This window comes from Marmota flaviventris, chromosome 14, assembly GCF_047511675.1.
Source record: "Marmota flaviventris isolate mMarFla1 chromosome 14, mMarFla1.hap1, whole genome shotgun sequence".
Lineage (NCBI taxonomy): Eukaryota > Metazoa > Chordata > Mammalia > Rodentia > Sciuridae > Marmota > Marmota flaviventris.
In genome coordinates this window covers 25366147-25388220 of record NC_092511.1, presented here as the reverse complement: position 1 = coordinate 25388220, position 22074 = coordinate 25366147, and the positions used below count along the sequence as shown (strand labels likewise).

Sequence of the window (22074 nt, the reverse complement as noted above, 5' to 3'; positions counted from 1 at the left end):
AGGACCTTCCCCTCCTATTCCCAAATGCTCCCACCTAATACCTAAGAGCTCAGTGGGGCTGGCCCTGCTTCCTCATCTCATGCCCATCACTACAACCTGAGCCAATCAGAGCCCTCTGCGCCTCTGGCCATGCAATTCATTCATGGATGGTGACATGAACCAAGCTTGTCCAATCACCCATCAGAATTCTCTCTGGGACTTATATCAGAGCACTGCAGACAGGGGCAGTATTTTGTCTTCCTCTGAGATCATTAGTTCTAAAGACAATGCAGATTATGTGTTGTTGGTATTGTTTTGATGTTACATGGAAAAAACCTGTTTGAAAACAAAACAATTACAGGTTGACAGGGCTAAGACTTGTTGAGGGAGACAGGATTCTGATCAGGGTCAGCTTCATGGGCCCACGATCTGGGCAGTCATGCAAGGTGCTGGGTTTAGAGGGGCCTTGTGCTTGATCAAATGCTCTGCTATCATCATCTTGAAATTTAAAATATTGGACTGGGGATATAGCCCAGTTGGTAGAGTGCTTGCCTTACATGCATAAGGCCCTGGGTTCAATCCCCAGCACCACAAAAAAAAAAAAAAAAAAAAGAGAGAGAGAGAAAGAAAGAAATTTAAAATATTTTTACAAGGCTTCCTTAATTTTCACTGGTCCCTGCATATAAAGTAGCTGGTTCTAATCCTATATCACCATTTGAACTTCTATACCCATGGGGCCCTAAGCCAGCATAAACCCTAGGACTCCTAGTTATCAGTCAACAGATAGCTTCTTTTGCTAAAGCCAGGCTACTTGTATCATCCACTCACAATCAACAGGTCCACCTATCACCACCTCCAAGACCATCCACCGTCCAACCACACCCTGCAGAAACCCACTGCACTCAGCCTTGGCTGCCTCTCCAGTAGCCTTCAGCCACTCTATTTCCTCACCATCTTCTTAAAAGCTCTGGCTTCCTCTGCCCTAGAAGCTGAGAGTCTAGATTTCCTAGAGAACACAAATAACTCTTAATTCTTAATTCAACCATCTATATGTTTACAAGACTCACCTAATTGACTCAACAAGGTCAGGAGACATGAGAGATTCATTTATTCACTCAAAAAATGTTAACTGAGTACCTACCATGTAGCAGGCACGGAAAAGATAAAAGAAACCTTTTCACTTCAAAGTATCCATGTTTTTCCTTCAGAATCACACAGGCAGAGAAGCTTAGAAGTGGGAAAAGAAGCCAATCCTAAGTCAGAGATGGAAAGGGTAGAAAAAAGAATACTGAAGCCTTCCCTGAAGTTTCCAGAAGAAAAGAACAGAGCACATACAAAATCAGGAAATGTCCTGGAGTGGTACACAGGGCCCCTCCCATCCCTGATAGTCCCAATTCCCACCCTTCAACAATTTCAGACACACCTTACCAGCAGCCTCTAATATTGAGAGAAAGAGGGGTCCCCGGGAGCATTTACACATCCAGCTTCTAGAGAAAGATCTGGATCTTTGTGAGGACAACTGTAATGCCTGATTAACCAAATGAGATTGCTCAATCCCAAGAGGATGGGAGGGCATATTCCACCCAAGTGGAATCCAAGTAAGGACTTGAAGCTCACTTTCCCATAGTAACGTCGAGGCATGGCCGCTGGACCCTAAGCTAGGGCAAACACCGTCTGTGACCTTTGGATCACTCCCCCACAAGGCAATTGGAACACAAAGATGAAGATGGACCAGTTCTGGATAAGCATCCTGCTATGAGAATTCATCCCTTGCACACCTTAGTGTGCTCATCTATAAAATGGAAGTTAATGCCAGGTACAGTGTCACACCCCTGTAATCCCAGAATCTCAGGAAGCTGAGGCAGAAGGATCAAGAGTTCAAAGCCAGCCTCAGCAAAAGCAAGGTGCTAAGCAATTCAGTGAGACCCTGTTTCTAAATAAAATACAAAAAAGGACTGGGGATGTGGCTCAGTGGTCAAGTGCCCCTGAGTCCAATCCCCAGTACTCCCCCAAAAAAAGGTAGCTGGTCATGGGCTTACTGTGGGCATGTCTAAAGTAATCTACATCCAGCATCTAGCATAGAGCCTGACACAAAGAAGACTCACTATAGGCTAACGTTTCTTGTAAAAGGAACCACCAACCACCAGCTGATGAAGACCCTTTAGGGACCCACTTTTTCTCAAGCCAGGGTCTTCTTGCCTCCCAGATGATAACTGCTTTGTCTTTCTATATTTGTAGTAATAATAGTTATGTCAATGCTCTTTTAACAAAATGAAAAGATCCAAAATATAAGGCTAATTGCAATCAACATTTACATAGCACTTTCCTTTCAAGTCAATTCAAGTAATTTAAAAATGTATCTATGTGTTGTTATCAAATGACAGGCAGAATTTTTTAAACTCTCTAGAAAGAGCCAACCAGAATCCACAAAACCTGGAAAGTCACTTTTCTTCTTTGAATACTTACTCTCCTCCTCTATAGAATGGGAGGCTGAGAAAACATGAAAACGTGACCTCTAAAGACTCTCAGGTCTCTCATCCTGACCCACAGGCCCACAGGTCAAGCCCACTGCTCCAGGTACAGCTGAGCTGAGAGATTGCTCTCCTGTTCTGGAAAAAAAAAGGGAGATTTCACAAGATCAGAGGGCCTTTCAAAGGCACGCTTTTTACCATGGACTGAGTGATGAGAAATGTCAGAAAGATGAAAGGTGAATCTGAAATTTATTCATGTCTGAAAAAAGAGACATAGCCAAAACCACTTATAGTGACAGCAGTAGAATAAAATGAACCCAGCAGAAATAGCCTTGGGCTTGTCCAGGTACATCTGGCAAAGTGTCACCCTGGTGTCTCTGTCTACTGGCATATGGCTCTGAGCTGAGTGTGGAGCCGCTCAGTCACTGTCTCCATTTTATTATATGGTAGGTGGTTCTGTGTATGGTATTCTTGGGGGCCCTCCTTTGACTGCCCTGAAAAGCTAAAAGCACTCACAAATATAAAAATATGTCTTCATAATCCTAAATTCCCCTCCATAGAAAAAATATACCATAAAACAAACAACTTAGAAGAAAAATATTAAGGATTATTTTGACCATCTGGCTTTGTGATCCAATGGTCAAACTTAGGACTTGAATAAAAGGGAAGGATTATCAGGAGATGCTTTAGAAGTCTTACAACTTGTAATTTATCTGTAAAATAACAGTTTCACTTCCAATCTCCAGTCCAGCAAGCCAGGAGCCTAGAAGTCATGATTCCGTCCTAACAACCAGCAAGCTGAACAAAACCTGGAAAATCAACAATCTTCCTAAGTCTGTCAGAGAAGTGAAGTCACAGATGGAGAGACTGGTGGGGAAATGTCAAGAAAAATAATTTATCAGAGCAGAAACCTCCACTGAAACCATTATCAACTATATAATGATTAGGCTATCAAGAAAAACCACAAAGCATACTGAAAGAGAAAAAAATACAGTTTATAGAGACCAATGATGCATCAGAACCAAACTCAGGACAGGGATATTGGAATTATCAGACCAGGAACTTAACTATGACCAATATGCTAAGTGATATAAAGGATAAAGTAGACAGCAAGCAAGAACAGGTGAGCAATGTAAGCAGAGACAGAAATCCTAACAATGTAAAAGAAATGCCACATACCCAAAACGTGATAACAAAATGCAGAATATGACAGATGGGCTCATTAACAGACTGAACATGATTAGGATAAGAATCTCTGAGCTTGAAGACATGTCAACAGATACTTTCAGAATAGAAAAACAAGGAGAAAAAAGACTTAAAACTACAAAAGGATTAACCAGTGAGTAATAGGAATTCTAGAAAAAGATGAGAGAAAGAAACAGAAGAAATATTGAAGGGAAATGAGCAAAATTCACCCTAATTAACATCTGCCACCCAACCACACATCCAGGAAGCTCAGAAACAACCAAGGATAAATGCCAAAAAAGCTATACCAAGGCATATCATATTTACACTGGAGAGAATCAGAGATAAAGGGAAAGCTCTTGAAGGAGGCCAGAAGAAGGCCCCCCTCCCTACTGAGGATCAAGGATAAGAATTACATCTGATTTCTCCTCAGAAACCATGCAGCAAGAAGACGGTGGCAGGACAGAGTTAAAACAGCTGGTTGGGAAAGAAAAAGCACCACCTAATAATTCTGTGCCCTACAAAATTATCTTTCAGCAGTGGGGGTGAGACAGTGGAAGGAGACGGATTACCCTGCGTACATGTATGAAGACACGAATGGTGTGACTCTACTTTGTGTACAACCAGAGACATGAAAAATTGTGCTCTATTTGTATAATATGAATTGAATTGCATTCTGCTGTTATATATAACAAATTAGAATAAATAAAATATAAATAAATAAATAAAGGAAGTGGTGGTCATAAAATACTTTGTCAGAGAAACAAAAATAGGGGGAATTTCTTGGGGGTAGATCTTTCTTGCAAGAGTTTTTTTTTTTTTTAAAAAAAAAAAAAGCAGAGGTCTTGAAACTCAGATCTAAATAAAGAAGAGCTTTGGGGCTGGGGATGTGGCTAAAGCGGTAGCACTCTCGCCTGGCAGGCGTGCAGCCCGGGTTGGATCCTCAGCACCACATACAAAAAAGACAAAAGATGTTGTGTCTGCCGAAAACTAAAAAAAAAATAAATAAATATTTTAAAAAAATTCTCTCTCTAAAAAAAAAAAAGCTTTGTTTTTCTCATTCTTAATTCATCTAACAGAAAAGAGTTCATCCAAAATACTAATAGAAAGAATGTATTTGATTACCTATACATGTGTGTATATGTATATATGTGCATAGGTATAAATGAAATGTATGACAGTAGCGATACACAGGACAGGCATTAGGATTATTTTGTTGTCAGTTACACCACCAATGAAGAGGCATAGTGTTATTTGACAGTGGGCTTGGATTAGCTGTAAATATATACTGCAACTACTAAAAAAGGTAATTATATATAATTAAATATATATAAAAGAAAGCATAGCTACTAAGAGAGGAGAGCATTTATGTAAAATGTTCAATCAAAGCCACAAAAACAGGGGGAAAAAATGGAAGCCAAAAATGGGAACAAAGAACAAGACAATGAATAGAATATAAAAACAAATGTGGTAGATATTAACCCAAGTATATTCATGATCACCTTAAACATCCATGGTCTAAATACACCAATTAAAAGACAGAGATGGGCTGAGAATATGGCTCAAGTGGTAGCACGCTCGCCTGGTATGCATGAGGCACGGGGTTCGATTCTCAGCACCACATGAAAAAATATTGTGTCCACCTAAAACTGAAAAATAAATATCAAAAAAAAAAGACAGAGGTTGTCAGAGTGAGGCAAAAAGAATACCCAACCGTACATTGTCTACAAAAAAAATTTTCAATATAAAGACAGGATTGGAGAAAGAGATATAATGCTAATGCTAATTTTTAAAAAGCAGTAATAGCTACATTAATTTCACACAGAGTTGACTTCAGAACAAAGTTATCAATGATAGTTATTACATGATGGTAAAGGGGAAGATTCTCTAAAAAGACATCCCAATCCTTAGTTCATACACACCTACTTTCAGAACATCAAAATATGTGAGGCAAAAAAATGGCAGTCCTGCAAGGAGAAACATGAATCCATCATTACATCTGGAGTCTTCAACACCCTCTATCAGGAAAAGACACATTCAGCAGGCAGAAAATTAGTAAGGACACAGTTGGGATTCAACATCACCATCAATTATACCAGCTATAACTGACATCTGTCTACTAGTTTATCTAACAACAGCAGAACACATGCTTCTCAAGTTTACAAAGATCATTCACCAAGATCCCTGGGATTATAGTCGTGCACCACCATGCCCAGCTTTTAAACCCATATTTTTAAGTAATACCTCATATCTGAGTCTTTTCAAATTTTTTCTTGGACTGTGGCCTTTATATGATATTTAAACATTTGGATGCCTATGAGAAGAAACCTACAGGGCCTGAGGTTGTGGCTCAGTGGCAGAGCACTGGTCTACCTAGCATGTGTGAGGCACTGGGTTCAATTCTCAAGGTCCATTGACAATTAAAACATTTAAAAAATACAGATATTTGGAAATAGCTACATGCCACTCGCATTAAAATACTTTTAATGAGATACAGCCTTTACTACAGTAACTAATGATTTAAATAAGCCTTCCCCAAAAATGTACCTTTCTACCTAAAGAGGTAAAAAACCTAAATTTTTTTTCAATACTCAGGCACAACATCTGTGCATCCATTTATTTTAAAGAAAGGGAGAAAAAGATATATAAGGAGGAAAATCTTCCCCATTTCACAGGAGAAGCATACCAGCTCCTTCATCAACTGTTTCTTCAAAGAGTCCTAGTCTTGTAATAGGCAATTATTTTCCTAAAAATACATCTAGTAAAAGTATGTCACTGTTGAAATTCTTAACTGGACCATTTTCAAAGATCCAATGCCTTCCTCCGGCAACTTCCAGGATTGAACCAGCATAATCCCAAGGAACAACCCAGCAGCACCCACTCTTCACCTCTCCTCTGCTGGAATTTCCTGAAATTGAAACAAGGAAGCACTGTCCCTGCTATTGGTGAGGGAATGCTACTGCCTTGCTCTTCATTTCACTTTTAAACTATTTTAAAAAAGAGGAACTGCCTCTAAAATAAAATGTCCCAATCACTCTTTTGTTGCTTTTATTAACTGCCTAATATTTTTCTCATCATTCCTTGTCTTTATCATCTTTTATCCGAGCATGTGCACTTTAAACTCAGGGTCCCCAAGCTTCAGGGTGGATCAGTCAGATGGATGATTATGAAAATAAGGGTCATAGGATCTACCCGTGGAGGTTCTGTTTAGGTAGATTTGTGGTAGGACCCCAAAAACTGCATTTGGTACACATCCCATGGTTGGTTTTGATGCATGGGGCTTGAGTACCAGACCTTGATAAAAACAGTTTTTTAAGAATATAAAGAAGTGTGCTTTAAGCATCTTCTATATTAAGGAACAGAATTAGAAAGACTTAACCACATGAAGCTCCCATTTATAGGTGTTTTTGCAGGTCTCTAAATAAAATACAAAGTAGGGCTGGGGATGTGGCTCAGTGGTTGAGTGTCCCTGAGTTCAACCCCAGATAACACCCCCAAAAATATATAAACATATATAAATAATAATAAATTATTTACATATTATTAAATAATTGCCTATTATAATACTGGAAGATGAGAAGAAAAAGTAACATTTTTATACTGTTGGCAGGATTGTCAATTAATACACCCACTATGGAAATCAGTATGGAGGTTCTTCAAAAGACTAGGCATGGAACCACCATATGACCCAGCTATAACATTCCTCAATATTTATCCTGAAGAATTAAAGTCAGCATACTACAGGGAGACATACCCATGTTTATAGCCGCACAATTCACACAGCCAAACTATGGAACCAGCCTAGATGTCCATTAATGGATGAATGGGTCAAGAAAATGTGGTATATATACACAATGGAGTTTTATTCAGCCATAAAGAAAGATGGAACTATGTCATTTGCAAGAAAATGAACAGAACTAAAGATCATCATGTTACGTGAAATAAGTCAAACTCAGAAGTTCAAAGGTCATATGTTTTCTCTCTCATATGCAGAAGCTAAAGAAAAAGGAAAGGAAAGATGGGGACAGATCTCATGAAAATCAAAGGGAGATCAGTAGAGGAGACAGACCAAGGTAGAGATGGAGGGGGAAAGCGCTGGGGAGTGATATTGATCAAATTATATTGTTATATTGTGTGCATGTAGAAATATGTAACAACAAATCCCATCACTATGTACAAGCAGAATGCACCAATTTAAAAATGTGGAAAAGAGTAAAGGAAGGCATGAAGAAATTTTGCCATCAAAAGAACCTCTAACACTTAAAACAGGACATTTCAAACTGTTGCATGAGGAAGTTTGCTGTAATATACATTCCCTTAAACAAAAAGAACTGTTTAATGACATAATCTCAGTATCCGTTGATTTAAATGAATTTCAGCTGGCTTTCCACTCAAAAACAAATGTGACTTGTAGGGTTTATTAATCAAGAAACCTTACTGAGGGGTCTATTGTATACACAAAATTCTGGGTAGGCCAACTTCATAATAGATAAAAGAGTAAAACAAAAGCACAGTCCCTGCCTTTAATTCACTTATCGTCTGTATTATTTTACCTCCAATCACTAAGAAATTCTGGACTAACTTAATCTTTTCACTACCAAAAACAAAGAAAGGAACAGGGCTTTCTCGAAAAGATTCTTGTCTTTGCCTGCCCTCTACTTTTAGAGAATAAAGCAAGTTTGCAGGGGTGGAGGACAAGAGTGGACATCTAGGAGTTTTGGCTTATTTTCATACCAGTTTCCAGGAGATGACCCAGAGTCACCCGCTGGTAACCTTAATGATCAGTATAAAGACCCGAGTGAGACACAATCTCTTTAATCGTCAAAAACCCACTGGAATTGGGTGGTTTTATGCATTCTATTTTTCAAGACAAAAAAAAAAAATACACAAGACAATGTAGAAAAAAATGCTCACAGAACAGCCACAAAAACCTTATTAATAATCTCACCTTATGTTTACATGGCTCTTTGGTGAAACATTTCCATGAATCTCGTTATGTGGTCTTTACCACAAGATGAGAGGTGGAGCCAACAGCCAACCCTACTTGTAAATTATATCCTGAGGGAGGTGAACAAACTTCAGAACAACATTCAAATATATTCCAAAATTGTCTAACTGCCACTTCTACACATCCTATTTGCTGTCTGAGAATTTTCTATGATCATCAAAATGAGATTTTTTTACCATTAGTTTTTGAAAGATTTGCCTTTTAGCTAGTACCATGTGAGGAGCCCCACTAATTAGACTTGTTCAAGTTGCAATATTTTTTGTTTGTTTTTTAAGTTGTAGTTGGACACAATACCTTTACTATACTTTTTTATTTTTTATGTGGTGCTGAGGATCGAACCCAGTACCTCCCACATGCTAGGCGAGTACTCTACTGCTGAGCCACAACCCCAGCCCCAAGATGAAATAGTTTTTATTTATCTTGTCACCTGTTGCTGACAACCCTCCTGTACTGCCTTACAACCCTGCAATAGGCCAGGCTTAGCCCCATCCCAGGACATTCATGCTAGCTATTCTATTAGCCTAAAATGCTCCTCTCCCAGTCCCTCTCATGTCACTCAGTTCTCACATGTCACTTGCTTATAGAGACCTTCCCTGATCTCCCCTACCCCCAACTCCAGCCCCATCACTCTAACCTATTACCCTGTTTTACTTTCTTCATAGTGATTAACAAGCTTCTGTACCAGGACCTAATACATAGAAGCTCAGAAAAGTGCCATAAATGAATCCATTCATTCATTCATTTATACCATAAAGGTCTGTGTGTTTACAGGTACTAAGCATAAAAAGATAGCTATGGCCAGATCCCTAGTATCACAGAACTTCCTTTTAAGCTGAGAAGCCAAACTTACCAATGACTGTGATACAATGTAAAAAGTGTTAAGAAAAAAAAGATCTGTATGCCCGATGTTCACAACAGTGACGCCAACAGGGTGGGAAATGCATGGTATTCTCCCCTATGAGAAGGATGGGGAAAATATCAGAGGAGTAAATTGATCTGCTCTAAGTTTCACAGCCATCAAGAGGCAGAAGTCTTTCCACTGTGGAATCAATGCAACAAATGATTTATCAAGGTGAGATGATATGTCTTGGACAATTCCAACAACTTGTGAAACAGTTTTGAAGATGCCAGCTCATAACTACCCATCTGACACAAAGTTAAAATGATGTACATCTGGCTTATGGATGAAAGCCACAGAGATTTACCTTTTAATTGAAAACAATAATAAAACAGGTTCACACAGGGTTGAAATCACATTGAAGTTATTGGGTAATCCTATGAGAAATAAAACCTGTCCAAGTCTACAAAGACAAATGATCCTTATCGTTCCATTTTCCTTACCTTTTTTTTTTTTTAATCATTATTTTCCTCTGGTAACTTTTACTGGTTACCTCTTATCTCCTCTGTGAGGATTCTCCTTTAATTCATTACCAAAATCCCTCTAAAGGGTTCCCTCCACTCACATGTTCTCACCTCTAAATAACAGATCCCATCAGTGCAGGAGGGCCGACCTCATCAACTCTCCCCCCTTCACCCCGTCTTCCCATCCCCTGTCCAGGCTCATGGCTTCTCTGGCCCAGGAGAACCAAGAGCGTGTATGAGAAAACCAGCCCATCCATCTTCTAATTTACAAAACATGACGTTTCGCAAACTGTTTACTTATGTCCCTGCCAACAATATTACTCAAATGCGGTGGAGTGAAAAAGCCACAGGGAATAGTGTAGTTGGCCAAGAGCAGTATTTGGGGATCTAAAATTACAGGGGAAAATCATACAACATTCATTTTACTTAGTCCCAAATCTCTATCAGATGATGTTGAGCAGAAAGATTCTAAAATTGGCAGGGAGCAAGGAAAAGTCATCTTAAAGTTTGGGCCATGCCAGGGCAGCCTCGCCAAAAGAAGGCAGAAGAAAACAGAGTAAGGTGTGTGCCTCGGAAAGCTGTTGTAAGCAGCAGTGTCTCGTGGGCCAGGAAAAGCACACAGAAACTGTGGCCGCGAGAAACACGAATGGAGATTGCTGCCAACAGATGACAGACAACAAAGAAAGAAGGCAGTATTCTTTATCTAGTTATTCAGAGGACAGCATTTACCATACAGCAGAATAGGAGAAGCTAGATCTGTTCAATTCTATTCCAATTCAATTAGCAGGAGGGGCCAAGTACTTAAAACAATTGCAAAGAAAATCCTGCATCTCAGAGCTCAACACTCAGGAGGAGACAGAGGCCTCTTCCACCTGGCCCAAGCTGCGTCCACACCAAGAAAGGGTGAAATGAGCCTGCTTTGAGAGCAACAAAAAGAACCCAATTTTCACCAGGGCTCTGAGGAGGGTGTGTAAGGCAGTAGAGCCCAGGAGGGAGGAGTCCTGACCAAACAAGAGCCCCCAAGAGCCATTTTTATCAAGTTTGGTTCTGCAGGGGCCCTGCTCTCTAAGTATATTTCTTGTATTACCTCATGCAGGCCCCCGACAGGAGTCCACATGCCCATCCAGATGGCCATGATAACTATTTAGCAAACAGCGTTAACTCAACCTTACTCAGGGTCTCACAACTGTCTACCCAAGTCATGGCATGAGGAAATATTAAGGTCAAAAGAAAAGCCCTGAATTCTAACTCCAAATACATAACTGAGCCACACTGCCTCTAGTTCAGGGAAAGTCAAACTGAGACCCAGTAAGGGGAGGAAGAGGAGAAAGGTCACAAACGCAGGTCAGATACCAGGAGGAAGCAGAAATAACTAGGAACATTGCCTTCTCATAATCAAGTGGTTTGGGGTCTACACTACAACACAGTCTCCAAACCCAACCCACTGTGTGTATGAAATGTTCAATCCATAAGAACCAGGGCAAATTAATAGGTACACAGAAGCAGATACATATAAATATAGCTCTGATGTATTTTTCCATATGTACCAAAACAACCAATTTGTGTCACACCAACAAATTATGTATTATTTTCTCTACACTGAAAAGGTAGGAACCATCATTAGTAAAATATATATTTAGAGCAAGATAAGACATCGTTTGTCCCTTATGTATAAATCATTGTTTAATTATTACATCAGGGAGCTTTTAAAAACATAACCCTGAAGGGTAGCTGCTAGATACTTTATTTGCTATATATTGTATATTTAAAATTTTCATAATTAAAAATAGAATATTTAGTGGAAAAAACATCCAAATGTTCCAAAGTGTTTAAATCTTTTAAAAAATTATTTAATCATCTATGTATCATAACAAATTTTGCAAATTTCAAAGTCTTACAAAATGATACCTATGTAGCAAATGCTCAATCATCTAAAGAAAAATTGGATGGAAATACTCCACATGCAGCTACTTTGAACCCTATGTAGTAGTCACAAATGAGCAAATCCAATATTTAGGGTTGCTCCTGCCTTAGAAATTTCTCTAAAATGGGTCTTGAATTTTCCATTAAAAATTGTCATAAGTATTGCCTAGGCCTGGGTTTCTCCTGGATCCAGGTGTCAAAATGCAGTTCATCTACCTCTACATGGGTATAAGAGATGGGGGAGGGGACATCTAGTTTAAGCCCCAGAAATTCTGAATTCTGATTCAGTTAAGTGCTTAAAGTGCTTTAACTGTAATTCTGCTAGATGTTCATGTTTAAGCATCACCCATCTAGAACCTCTTTTAAAACAGGACAAAAAAAATTAACCAGAGGCAAAACTATAATCATCAGTGGCCAATTCCTTATATCTCCCAACACTCCCTGGAGCAGCCAGAGTTCTTGCAGTAGGGGAGAAGCCAAGTCAGATCCAGCCACAGACTGTGGCAGGAGACCAATCAAGCTCCCAGGAATCTGGGGAATCCCAAGTGCCCTGGGAGGAGCAGCTCTGAGTAGCCTACCTCTCCAGCACATGGGCATGATACCCCTGGGCTTGTATAATGGGCTTAATTGTGCCATATCCCATATAAAGATATGTAGGAATTCTGATTCCCAAGTACCTCAGAATGTGACCTGATTTGGAGAGAGGGTCTTTACAGAGGTCATCAAGTTCAAAGGAGGCCAAGCAAGTGAGCCTTTATCCAATGACTGGTGCCCTGATACAAAAGGGAAATTTGGACTCGGAGGCAGATGCACACAGAATGAAAGCAACGTGAAGGGACACAGGGAGGAGAGGGCCACCTCTGGGGCAAGGAGAGAGGCCTGGACAGAGCCTTCTCTCACAGCCCTCAGAAGAACCAACCCTCTTGACATTATGATTTGGGGCTTCTGGCCTCCGGAACTATGAGACAAGAAACTTCCATTTTCTGAGCCACCAAGTTGTGGTACACTTCTTGTTGTTGTTATGGCAGCTAATTCAGCTTGGAAAATTTTGAAGCAAAAAATTAGTGAAGGCAACCCAGGTGAGCTGGGGCTTTCTGGAGAGAAAAGACCTAAACCTTGAGAGAAAATGTTGCAGCCTGGACATCAGACAGCTCAGGGCCAGAGAAAAAGTCACCAATCTGCACCAGTGTCTGAGCAATGACCCCTACTGATGAAAAGGGTGACAAATCATGCCTGCCTCCATTACTCTTGCAGGATACGGAGATCAAGAGCTGCTCTCTGTAAGCTCTGAAGCCCCACGAATATTGCGCTCTCCCCACCAGCAGCTCTTCCTGTATGAGCTGATGTGGGTCAGGTGAAGAAGGTGACACAGCCCTCATACTGGGTCACTCCCACCCTTGCTAGGAAGCACTTAGAAGTAAAATCTTCATTCTAGGAAAATTTAATTTGAACTCCCAGACACATCTGAGTATGTCTGGAACATCAACCACAGCAAACAAAAGGCTGTTGCAGATGCTTTTATGGACAAGTCAGGCTTCCTAAGAGCCCAGGGTTCACTGGGCCGCAAAAACTTGACAAAGCAGACCAGGCCAGGACAAGCAGAGTGTTCAGTCTGGCCCCCAGGCCTGGGGAGGGCTCCACTGGGAAGGGTTAAGTATTATCGCAACACAGAATTTATGATTCCTAAATGTTTGTTTTAACTAGTGTTGAGAACACATATTCGACCCAGTGTGAACTTGACCTCTGGGTCCCTCTCCCTTCCCCAAGCTGTCTGTGCTGTATGACAAGATTTTCCAGCAGTCCCTCCCACCCCTGCTCCCAGCAGTGGGGCCAGGGATGGGGTCAGGGCAGCCCTCCCACCAGCTGCCATGGTAGGCCGACTGCAGAACATTGGCAAATCTGCCGTCAATGTCAATAGCAGGCGTACCAAAAAAAAAAAAAAATGTGTACTCTTCCTGGGCCTCACCCAAGCTTGGCCCGCACAATACCCAGCCAAAAGGGGTGGAAGATAGCCCAAGAGGGTCCTCTCAGTCAACTGAGCTCCAGTCGTGTTACACCCTCCTGGATGATGCCACCTACTATCACCAAGGATACAAAAGTTCAGGTCTCCTTTGCGTATAACTCTAGGAACATTTCTAGGGTTGGCTTTTGTTTTTTTTCCAAAGCAGTGTGGGCTGAATGCCAGTGGAAAAGCAATGGAATATCGATTTTCTGTTCCTTGCTAAGGAGAGAACAAGTCATTTGATGTGCCATGAGTTACATGAGTAAAAACAGACCCTGCACTCCCTACAGCTGGCTGAGTTTCTCCTCTATTCATAGAACCTGGCACATGGTAAAAGCTAAACAGATATCCGTTAAATAAATGAAAGAACCATGCATGCATTTATGAAGGCCTGGGACGTGCCAGGCACCCACTTTGGATTCACATCTGCCATCTTCCCTCCACCTCACTCTGCCAGCCTGGCCTCCTTCTCTTCTCTCCATTATTCTTTTGTGTTTTCTGTTCCCATGTCCAATCTCCTCTTTAAAGTCGAGCCCACTGGCAATGACTCCAATCTGCACTTACCAGAAAGGAGGACAAAAAGACTAGAAGAGCCAAAGGCAGGAATGGGGGGATCCATTATGAACAGAGAAAAAAAATGGTGGGGGGTGGCAAAAATGTTATACACACCAGGGGTTTAATGCCCCACTCAAAAGACAAAGTCCCTAAACCACAAATCCTCCAACAAATGTTAAGTCTTTGGAAAGAGAACAAAGGTGGTAACATCTCTTTTGCCCTAAACAGGTATCACCATCCACAGCCAGCCAATATTAATAACTAGAAAAAACATAACCCATGCTATAATTTCTACTCCTAGAGATCCACACACAAAGGGTGTCTGGAAAAGCAATATTAAAATGCAATTGGGCATCTCTACATAGGGACTGGGCGGCTGGAGCCCTGAGACCACCTTGGTAGATGCTCGTAGACATTCTTTGCCCCTGTGTGGGTCTGCTGCCTGCTCGTTTCACATCTCTGATTTGCAATTTAAGGTTCACTAAATCTTCAGTCTTCAGAAGCATTTGCCCATGGCAGATGTAAATTAAGTTTCAATCAACTCAAAACCATCCAAGCTGGCTCAAAGAGACATGTTATTTTCTTCATTGGAGTTAATCAAGTACTGAACACCATGAACATATCCAATCTCTTATGCGGAAATATCTTTGCATCAATTGGACAAGCTATATTAACTGAACTTCTTCAGCCAGACTCTTTAAATTATCCTTAAAATATAATTAATTAGTATTATTTAGTATTAATTAGTCCAGGTTGTACATTGAAATGTGCATGCAAATTTTATGAAGGAGGAACTTCATGTTGACATATCATTAATTTTTGTATTCTCACATGTAATAAGTCATCTCAAGGATGACTATTCAATCTTGACACGTTAAGGACAAGGGAAAGGAAGGAGATAACATATCAATTTATTTTGCCAACTAAATAGCACTGCTATTTACTGAAATAATTACAATGACACACACTGGTGATGAGATTTTTTTTTCCCCCATTCAATTTATGGATACTCCAGGGAGTACTTTTACTCTAAGTGGAAAGCTTTAAAACAAAGAGAACTAGAGGCATATATTTAGTCTCTTAAAATTCTTTTAAAATAAGTCATTCAAGGGTACAAACAACCCAAACAACTTCAAAGCTATACAGATTGTGCATTCCTAATCCAAAAAATCCAAAATCCAAAATGCTGCAAAATCCAAAAGTGTTTGAGTTTCAACAAGCCATCCATGAGGGAAATCCCACACCTGATCTCATGTGATAGGTCATAGTGAAAGCATAGGCATGCTAAAAATATTACATAAAATTACTTTTGAGCTATGTGTATAAGGTATATGTGAAATATAGATGAATGTCATAGTTGGACTTGGGTTTCATCCTTAAGGTTGGTATCTCATTATGTAATGGCACATATTCCAAAATTCAAAAATAAAGTATCAAAATCCAAAACACTTCTGGTCTCAAGCATTTAGGATAAGGGATATTCAACCTGTAAAGTAAAAAGTTATCCACATCTACATTTTTAAGAGAAAAATAAAAGACCAATAGGAATACAAACATAGGGAAAGAAGAAAACTAAGTAATATATAAATGAGATAGGGTTTACTTGGCTTGAACCAATACAAACTCTTAAGAATGTTTCTGGTTTTATCAAGTTTTCATATCCACTCTTTTTTTACCTTGGTACAACAATCCTACAAAGAAGGCAAGGTTTTGGCACAGTCATTTCTGGATGGAATGGGGGTAGCAAGGTCAAGTGAATTCTCCAAAGCCATGCAGTTAATGAGAACTTCAGCATTTGAAATCTGGTCTTCTGAACCTAAGGTCGGCAGTCCTTCCTGGCCTCACATTGCCCAGCCATGGACACAAGCTTCTTAGTATCAGTGGTCCAGTCTAAAGGAGGAAGTCCCCCACATCTTTTTGGATTTACCAGATACACATGAAATAAGCCCCCCATTAAAAATACCCACTTTATAGATATATTACTTTGGATTGAGCACTGACCTATCCTAGCAGCTCTTTTTAAAATACAATAATTCCTGAAGGGAGTTGTGACTTAGGTTTCCAGCATTAGGGTCTGAATTCATTTGTCAGAAAGGCCAGTTTTTTGAATGCTGAAAATCACAGAGAAGTGATGTTGCTTTGCTTAGATCCCAGTGCTGTCCACGAACTACCTCCTAGGAGCTGGAAGGAAATTTCCAACCAAAAGCTACAGGCATTTGCAGGTATTGAGATTAATTCAATATAGCAACCTTCTCTGGCACTTGAGTAACCTTGCAACCTTAACTCTCTGACCCAAGGTCTTCTGTGGCCTTTCTCTTTCTGGATCACCAGGGGGCACACCCAGCTAAACACAGGCACACGGGTGTCTTTGCCTCCCTTGCCTGGAGAAGCAGGAAGCCAAGAGGTAATGCCCAACATCTGGATGTTCACCTCTAGAGCATCTTTGAGTCTTCTAAACAGCTTGAAGTCCCAAATCCTCAGAAAACCAGAGACTAAGAGACAATCTTCTTTTCAGAGAGTGCGCTCAGTTATATCTTTTGCCAAGCAAACTTGTTAAACCTTGGAACACTCTCTCCAATAGGCATCAAGGAACATTGCCGGTCTCTGAAACCCTGACCTGTATGTTTAACCTTTACACCGCAATAGCCCACCGGAATGGTGCTATCGCAGATAGACTACCCCCATGTTACAGGCAGACCATATCACATCAGGTTTGAGCAGATGGAGTTACTGGGGAGAAGGGAGGGAGTACCATTTGACTGGAGCCATTCTCAGGAAAATGCTGGCACATTTCTGTCAAGTGTAATCTAAGAAGCTAAGAATTGAAAAAAATAATGATTTAATCTAAAATGCTACAATCCTGAGTATTTCTGATCTCATGGTTTGTATCAGCGATTACTCCTTGATCATAGCCAAATCATAAAACATGTGGACATTCTTTTTTACAAAATTAAAGTCATGATGCCAAAGCCCCTGTTATCTCCAAGGATTGAAGGTGTTTTCCAAAAAATAAGGTCATTCAAATGACAGTATCTGAAATTCTTTTTATTTACCCATCAGTATTTAAAAATCCAAACTACATGTAACATTTTACTTGTTATGCTACATACTGGGAAGCAGCTGAAATTTTGGACGATTCCAATTCATATGGTAATGGTTCTAGCTCTGTGTGGAGAACATCTACTGGGATTTAAATTTGGGGGAAGGGAATAAAACTATCTCCAATTAGGATCAGACTTAGCATCCACCTGTCAAGAAGATGAGGTAAGTTTAATTTAATGCTTAACTTCACAATGCATAGGGGAAATAACTTCCAATGTTCTCAAACCTATATACATCATTAATAGATGTTCTTAAACACTGCTAAGCCTGCATATTAACTGGAGAAGCAAGACAGAAAGCCCCAGAGTATTCTAGAAAACAATCAGGCCTCAAGGATGGAGACTTCTGATTGCTATTTTCAGAAAGATTTAAAAACTATTAATGTTGGGCTGGGATGTGGCTCAGTGACAGAATGCTTGCCTGGCATGCCTGAGATCCTGGGTTCAATCCCCAGAATCACCAAAAAAAAAATTAAATATTTTATTTAATTTTAAATAAAATGTGTGTGTGTGTGTGTATTCTCTCTCTCTCTCTCTCTCTCTCTCTCTCTCTCTCTCTCTCTCTCTCTCTCCAGAACAAAACTCCTACTTCCCATTCCTCTCTTACTATCATTTTAAAGAATGTTTTTCATTTGTTGATAATATGTGTAAATTAATTACATAGGTTCTGCCATATGGGGCAGCTCAAATTGGAATTTTTTCTCTAGTTCCTGATTCACAGGTGTGACCAAGTAATTAATACCTCAGCTGAGTACAGGGAAATCTTGGATGCACAGTATGGTTCTGTACAACACTCTGATATGGGCACTGACACTGTTGTTACTCTGAGTCAGCCCTTCCCAAATGCCAATGAAGGCTGCAGGTAAGAGGTGAACTGCATTTCAGATTTCAACTTCCCCAGGAGAGCATCAGTCCCTTCAAGTGGCCCCTGTGGGCTCCACCCGCTATGTGGACAGCCCAACTTTGACCCATTTTGTGCAGAGCTGCTGTGGACATTGCAACTTACGTTTGGTGCACCTCTGGGAACCAGGGGCCTTACTCCAGCCATGGCAGCACTGCCCTCCACAGACATTGACCCTGAAACAAAGCAAGACCCCTGAGTCCAGCAGCAGTAATACTCCCTTCCCAAGTACCCAAGTTTCCAACAGGTTCCTAAAAGGCCAGCCTCCTGCTACCACACTCCTAGTGGGTTTCCAGGATGACCAGCTCAAAGTTGCCCAAGTAGAAAGTTAAAGACCATATATCAGAGAAGGGTAGAAGAATCAAAAGGCCTGCTTCACTTTGAGCTATGCAGAGAGGAGGCAAGGTCCAAAAAAATGGTTGTGTTAACCCCAAAATTAAAGTAGAGCCAAACATTCTGCATATTATATGGGGCCAATTTGAAACAGTTTCAGAAAGAAGTGTCAAAAAAAGAGTGAGGTCACACCACCTGGAATCATCCTTGAAGGAAAAAAGTCAAATAAGCAAAAAGTTTTCCCCATCCCAACTTGTGATTAATGAGGAGGATCGGCAGTACAGGGCGGATACTTCCAGCAACCAGTAACAGAAATTTTCCAAACCAAAATTCTGTCGATGCTAAGACTCCACCCTCACCCCAGCAGAGCAGACCCCACAGGTGCAGGGAAGCGCAAGGTCACAATTTCTGAGATGCCCAAAAGTTCTAGGCCACAGAACAGGAGCTGGATCTTTACAGCCAGTCCTCCCTCAAAACATTTATTTTCATTAACTAGACCAAAATTGAAACTGAGTGCAGAGACGTTTAATTGATGCTATGGGATTAAGCTGTAGTGACTTCATGCTTACGCCCATCTTCTAGGAGTAGCTCGGGTTGCGCACGGGAGGTTACGCCCCGGGCAGCCATGCCTTTTGTGTTTGCCCGCAGCTCAGTAACAATGCACTCCGAGTTTAACTTCAGTAAAAGTGCTAGGGCTTCCCCGCACCCCGCGCTTCTCCGGGCTCTCCAGGCGGGAAAGAGAAAGTCTACCCACCGCTCACGACGCCCTCAGCCACCGCAGGGCTCCGAGTGGCCCTGACCCCGCGGTCCCGGCGCGCGCTAGGCGGGGGTGTGGGCTTACCCCTGCAGCTGCTGCTTCTGGTGAACCTGCAGCCTCGAGCCCGCGCCGCTCTGGGTCTCCTGCGGCACTTTGGAGCGCACGACTTGCCTGCCTTGTTTGGTGAACTGGGCGGCCGCCGGATGACCGCCGGACTTGGGGTAGAGCTGCGCGCTGGGGCCCCCGGGACGCGCGGGCTCCAGCGGTGGCGGAGGCGGCCGGAGCCCCTGCAGGGCCGCGCCACCGGGCTTGCTCGTGCGCCGAGTCCGCTCCGAGGGAGCCCCGATCGAGGCGCGGCTGGGGGCGCCGACGCCCGCGGAGCTGCGGCTGTACCTGGCGTTGAGCGCGACGTTGAAGGTCCTTGGGCGCGGGGGCCCGCCCAGGGGCAAGGAGCCCGCCGCCAGGCCGGGGCCCGGGCGCACCACGTACGTGATCCTCCGTACCCGGCCGTGCGCTGACGACGCGAGTAGCCCTGCCCAGAGCAGGAGCCCCCACCTGAGCCAGGCCCCCGCCATCGCGGGCCCCAGCCCGCGCGACCCACCGATCGCGTCCGGGCCCCCGCCCCCGGCCGTGCGGCTCGCCTGGTGCGGCAACCCTCGCCCTTCCCGGCGCGCTCCGGCTCCACCGAGAGCTGCCGAGAGCCCGGGAAAGGTGGGGAGAAGGCCAACTCGGTTGCGAGAGAGGAAGTGCTGTGGACCGCGGAGCAGCCCCAGACCCCAGCCGAAAGTGGCTGGGAGGAGGGGGCGGGCGTGGGGGTGGGGAGCGCGGAGCCGGGAGGGGAGGGGCGAGGGGAGCTGTGCAAGGTGAGGGTCCGCCCGCCCAGCGGAGGGTGCGGTGGGCGCCGCGCCTGGGACCCGGCAAGAGCGGGCGAGCGTGAGCGCGCGGGACGCTTGGAGGCAACCCCGCCGCAGAGTCTTTAAAAAGTTTCTCTCCGCTGGAGCCGAGTGTCAGATCGGAGCAGCCAATCTCCGGCAGACGTGACGTCAGGCAGTAAATCCTAATTGGGGAGCGCTTGAGATGAGCCCGAGCGCACGCCGCCACCCTCCACATCCACCGAGACTGTGACTGTGGGTCGGAAAGGCAGAGGCCCCCCGTCCCCGGTCTGTGCCCCGGGACCGGACTAAGGTCTCAGCCAAGTTACTGAATGGTCCTTTCCTTCTAGAAGTCCTATAGGATTCGTTTGATATTGTTTGGAAGTCCTGGCACTTTCTTATCCGTGTTTCCTCAACTACTTGCTACGGGGAGTTGGATTAAAAATGCCAACTCTAGCCCCAGAAAAAGCTTATCCGGGGTGCGCCGAGTTTTCCATCGGAAAGCATTTAGATGGTCCTCTCTGGGATTGTAAATTCCCGGTAACTGAGTTTATGGTCAGCAACCTCTGTCTGGTACCCTACTACTCGCTCGGCAGGTACAATAGTGCAGGGTGGTCAGCAGGGGGCGCCCGCTCAGATGGGGAAAACCGCAGAGGCAGCCCTGCCCTTGGTCCTGCAGGATGGGAATGTAGAATTTAGGATCCCTGAGAACCCCTAAGCCATTATTGGTGTTTTAATTTTTCAAAGTTAGGTCAATTTACAGGACTTCAGTCCAAAAGAATCACTCAGCCTGGAGGTGATCCAAGATCACATTAAGGGAGAAGGCAGAATGTTCCAGGGGACAGAGTTGCTCTTTGGGGAAAACCAGGAAATAATACCATCTTTACTTCTCACACTTGGATTAAAAACGATGTCACCAGCAGAATGCATGATTTTACTATATGAATGCAAGAGAAAAGCCTGATCTTAACAATTTTTGCTTTGTTTGGGGTTTGGGTTTTTTTTTGGGGGGGTAGTATTTTGTTGGTGTTTTTTGTTCTAAGAATTGTGCATTTCCAAGTCTTTGATTTTTGTTCATGTTTATGTGTCGTTTTCCCTTTGCTTTCTTGTCTGCCTACAGTGGCCAGTAGACAATTGGTAGCAGGTGAGAATTGTTTAAGAAATATCAATGGAAAAGACATTTAAAATTGATAAAAATCCATTCATCTGTATTTAATTTCTTTTTTTTTAAATTTTTTTAGATACTAATATGGCTGTATGTATAAACGTGGCTGTAAAACCAATGTGATACTGCAATCTGTACACATGGAAAAATAAGAATTCATACCCTATTTGAATCAAATGTATTATATGTCAAGATCATTCTAATGTTTTGAGCAACTGTATTTAATTTTTTTTTTCTGTACGTTGGAGGAAGAACTCCAGTATTTGATTTGGCATAAGGGGACCTCAGTACAAATGCCTGAACATCAGTTTCCTGTGAGAACACTGTCCTGAGAGCCTCTGTCATGGAATAAATAAAGGCAGTAGAGGGAAGAGACCTCACTCAGTTCCAGTCTAAGACTGCTGCTGACGATTAGCTGAATGACCACGGGCACTTCACCTCTCCTCACTGCAGCTCAGCT

The 22074-nt window shown here is 42.4% G+C and overlaps 1 protein-coding gene across 4 annotated transcripts in view; it reads right to left on the bottom strand.

The window, feature by feature from the left end:
- The window catches only part of Ltbp1 (latent transforming growth factor beta binding protein 1), a 401517-nt gene extending 381365 nt beyond the window's left edge, over window positions 1-20152 (bottom strand). For all 4 annotated transcript variants that reach the window (XM_027933415.2, XM_071601479.1, XM_071601480.1 and 1 more), the window contains exons 1-2: window positions 19662-20152; window positions 18593-18663 (exon numbers count right to left, since the gene is read on the bottom strand). In XM_027933415.2, coding sequence (XP_027789216.2) covers window positions 18593-18663; window positions 19662-20152 — 562 coding nt within the window. The remainder of the gene's footprint in view (window positions 1-18592; window positions 18664-19661) is intronic.
- Between the last annotated feature and the right edge of the window lie 1922 nt (window positions 20153-22074).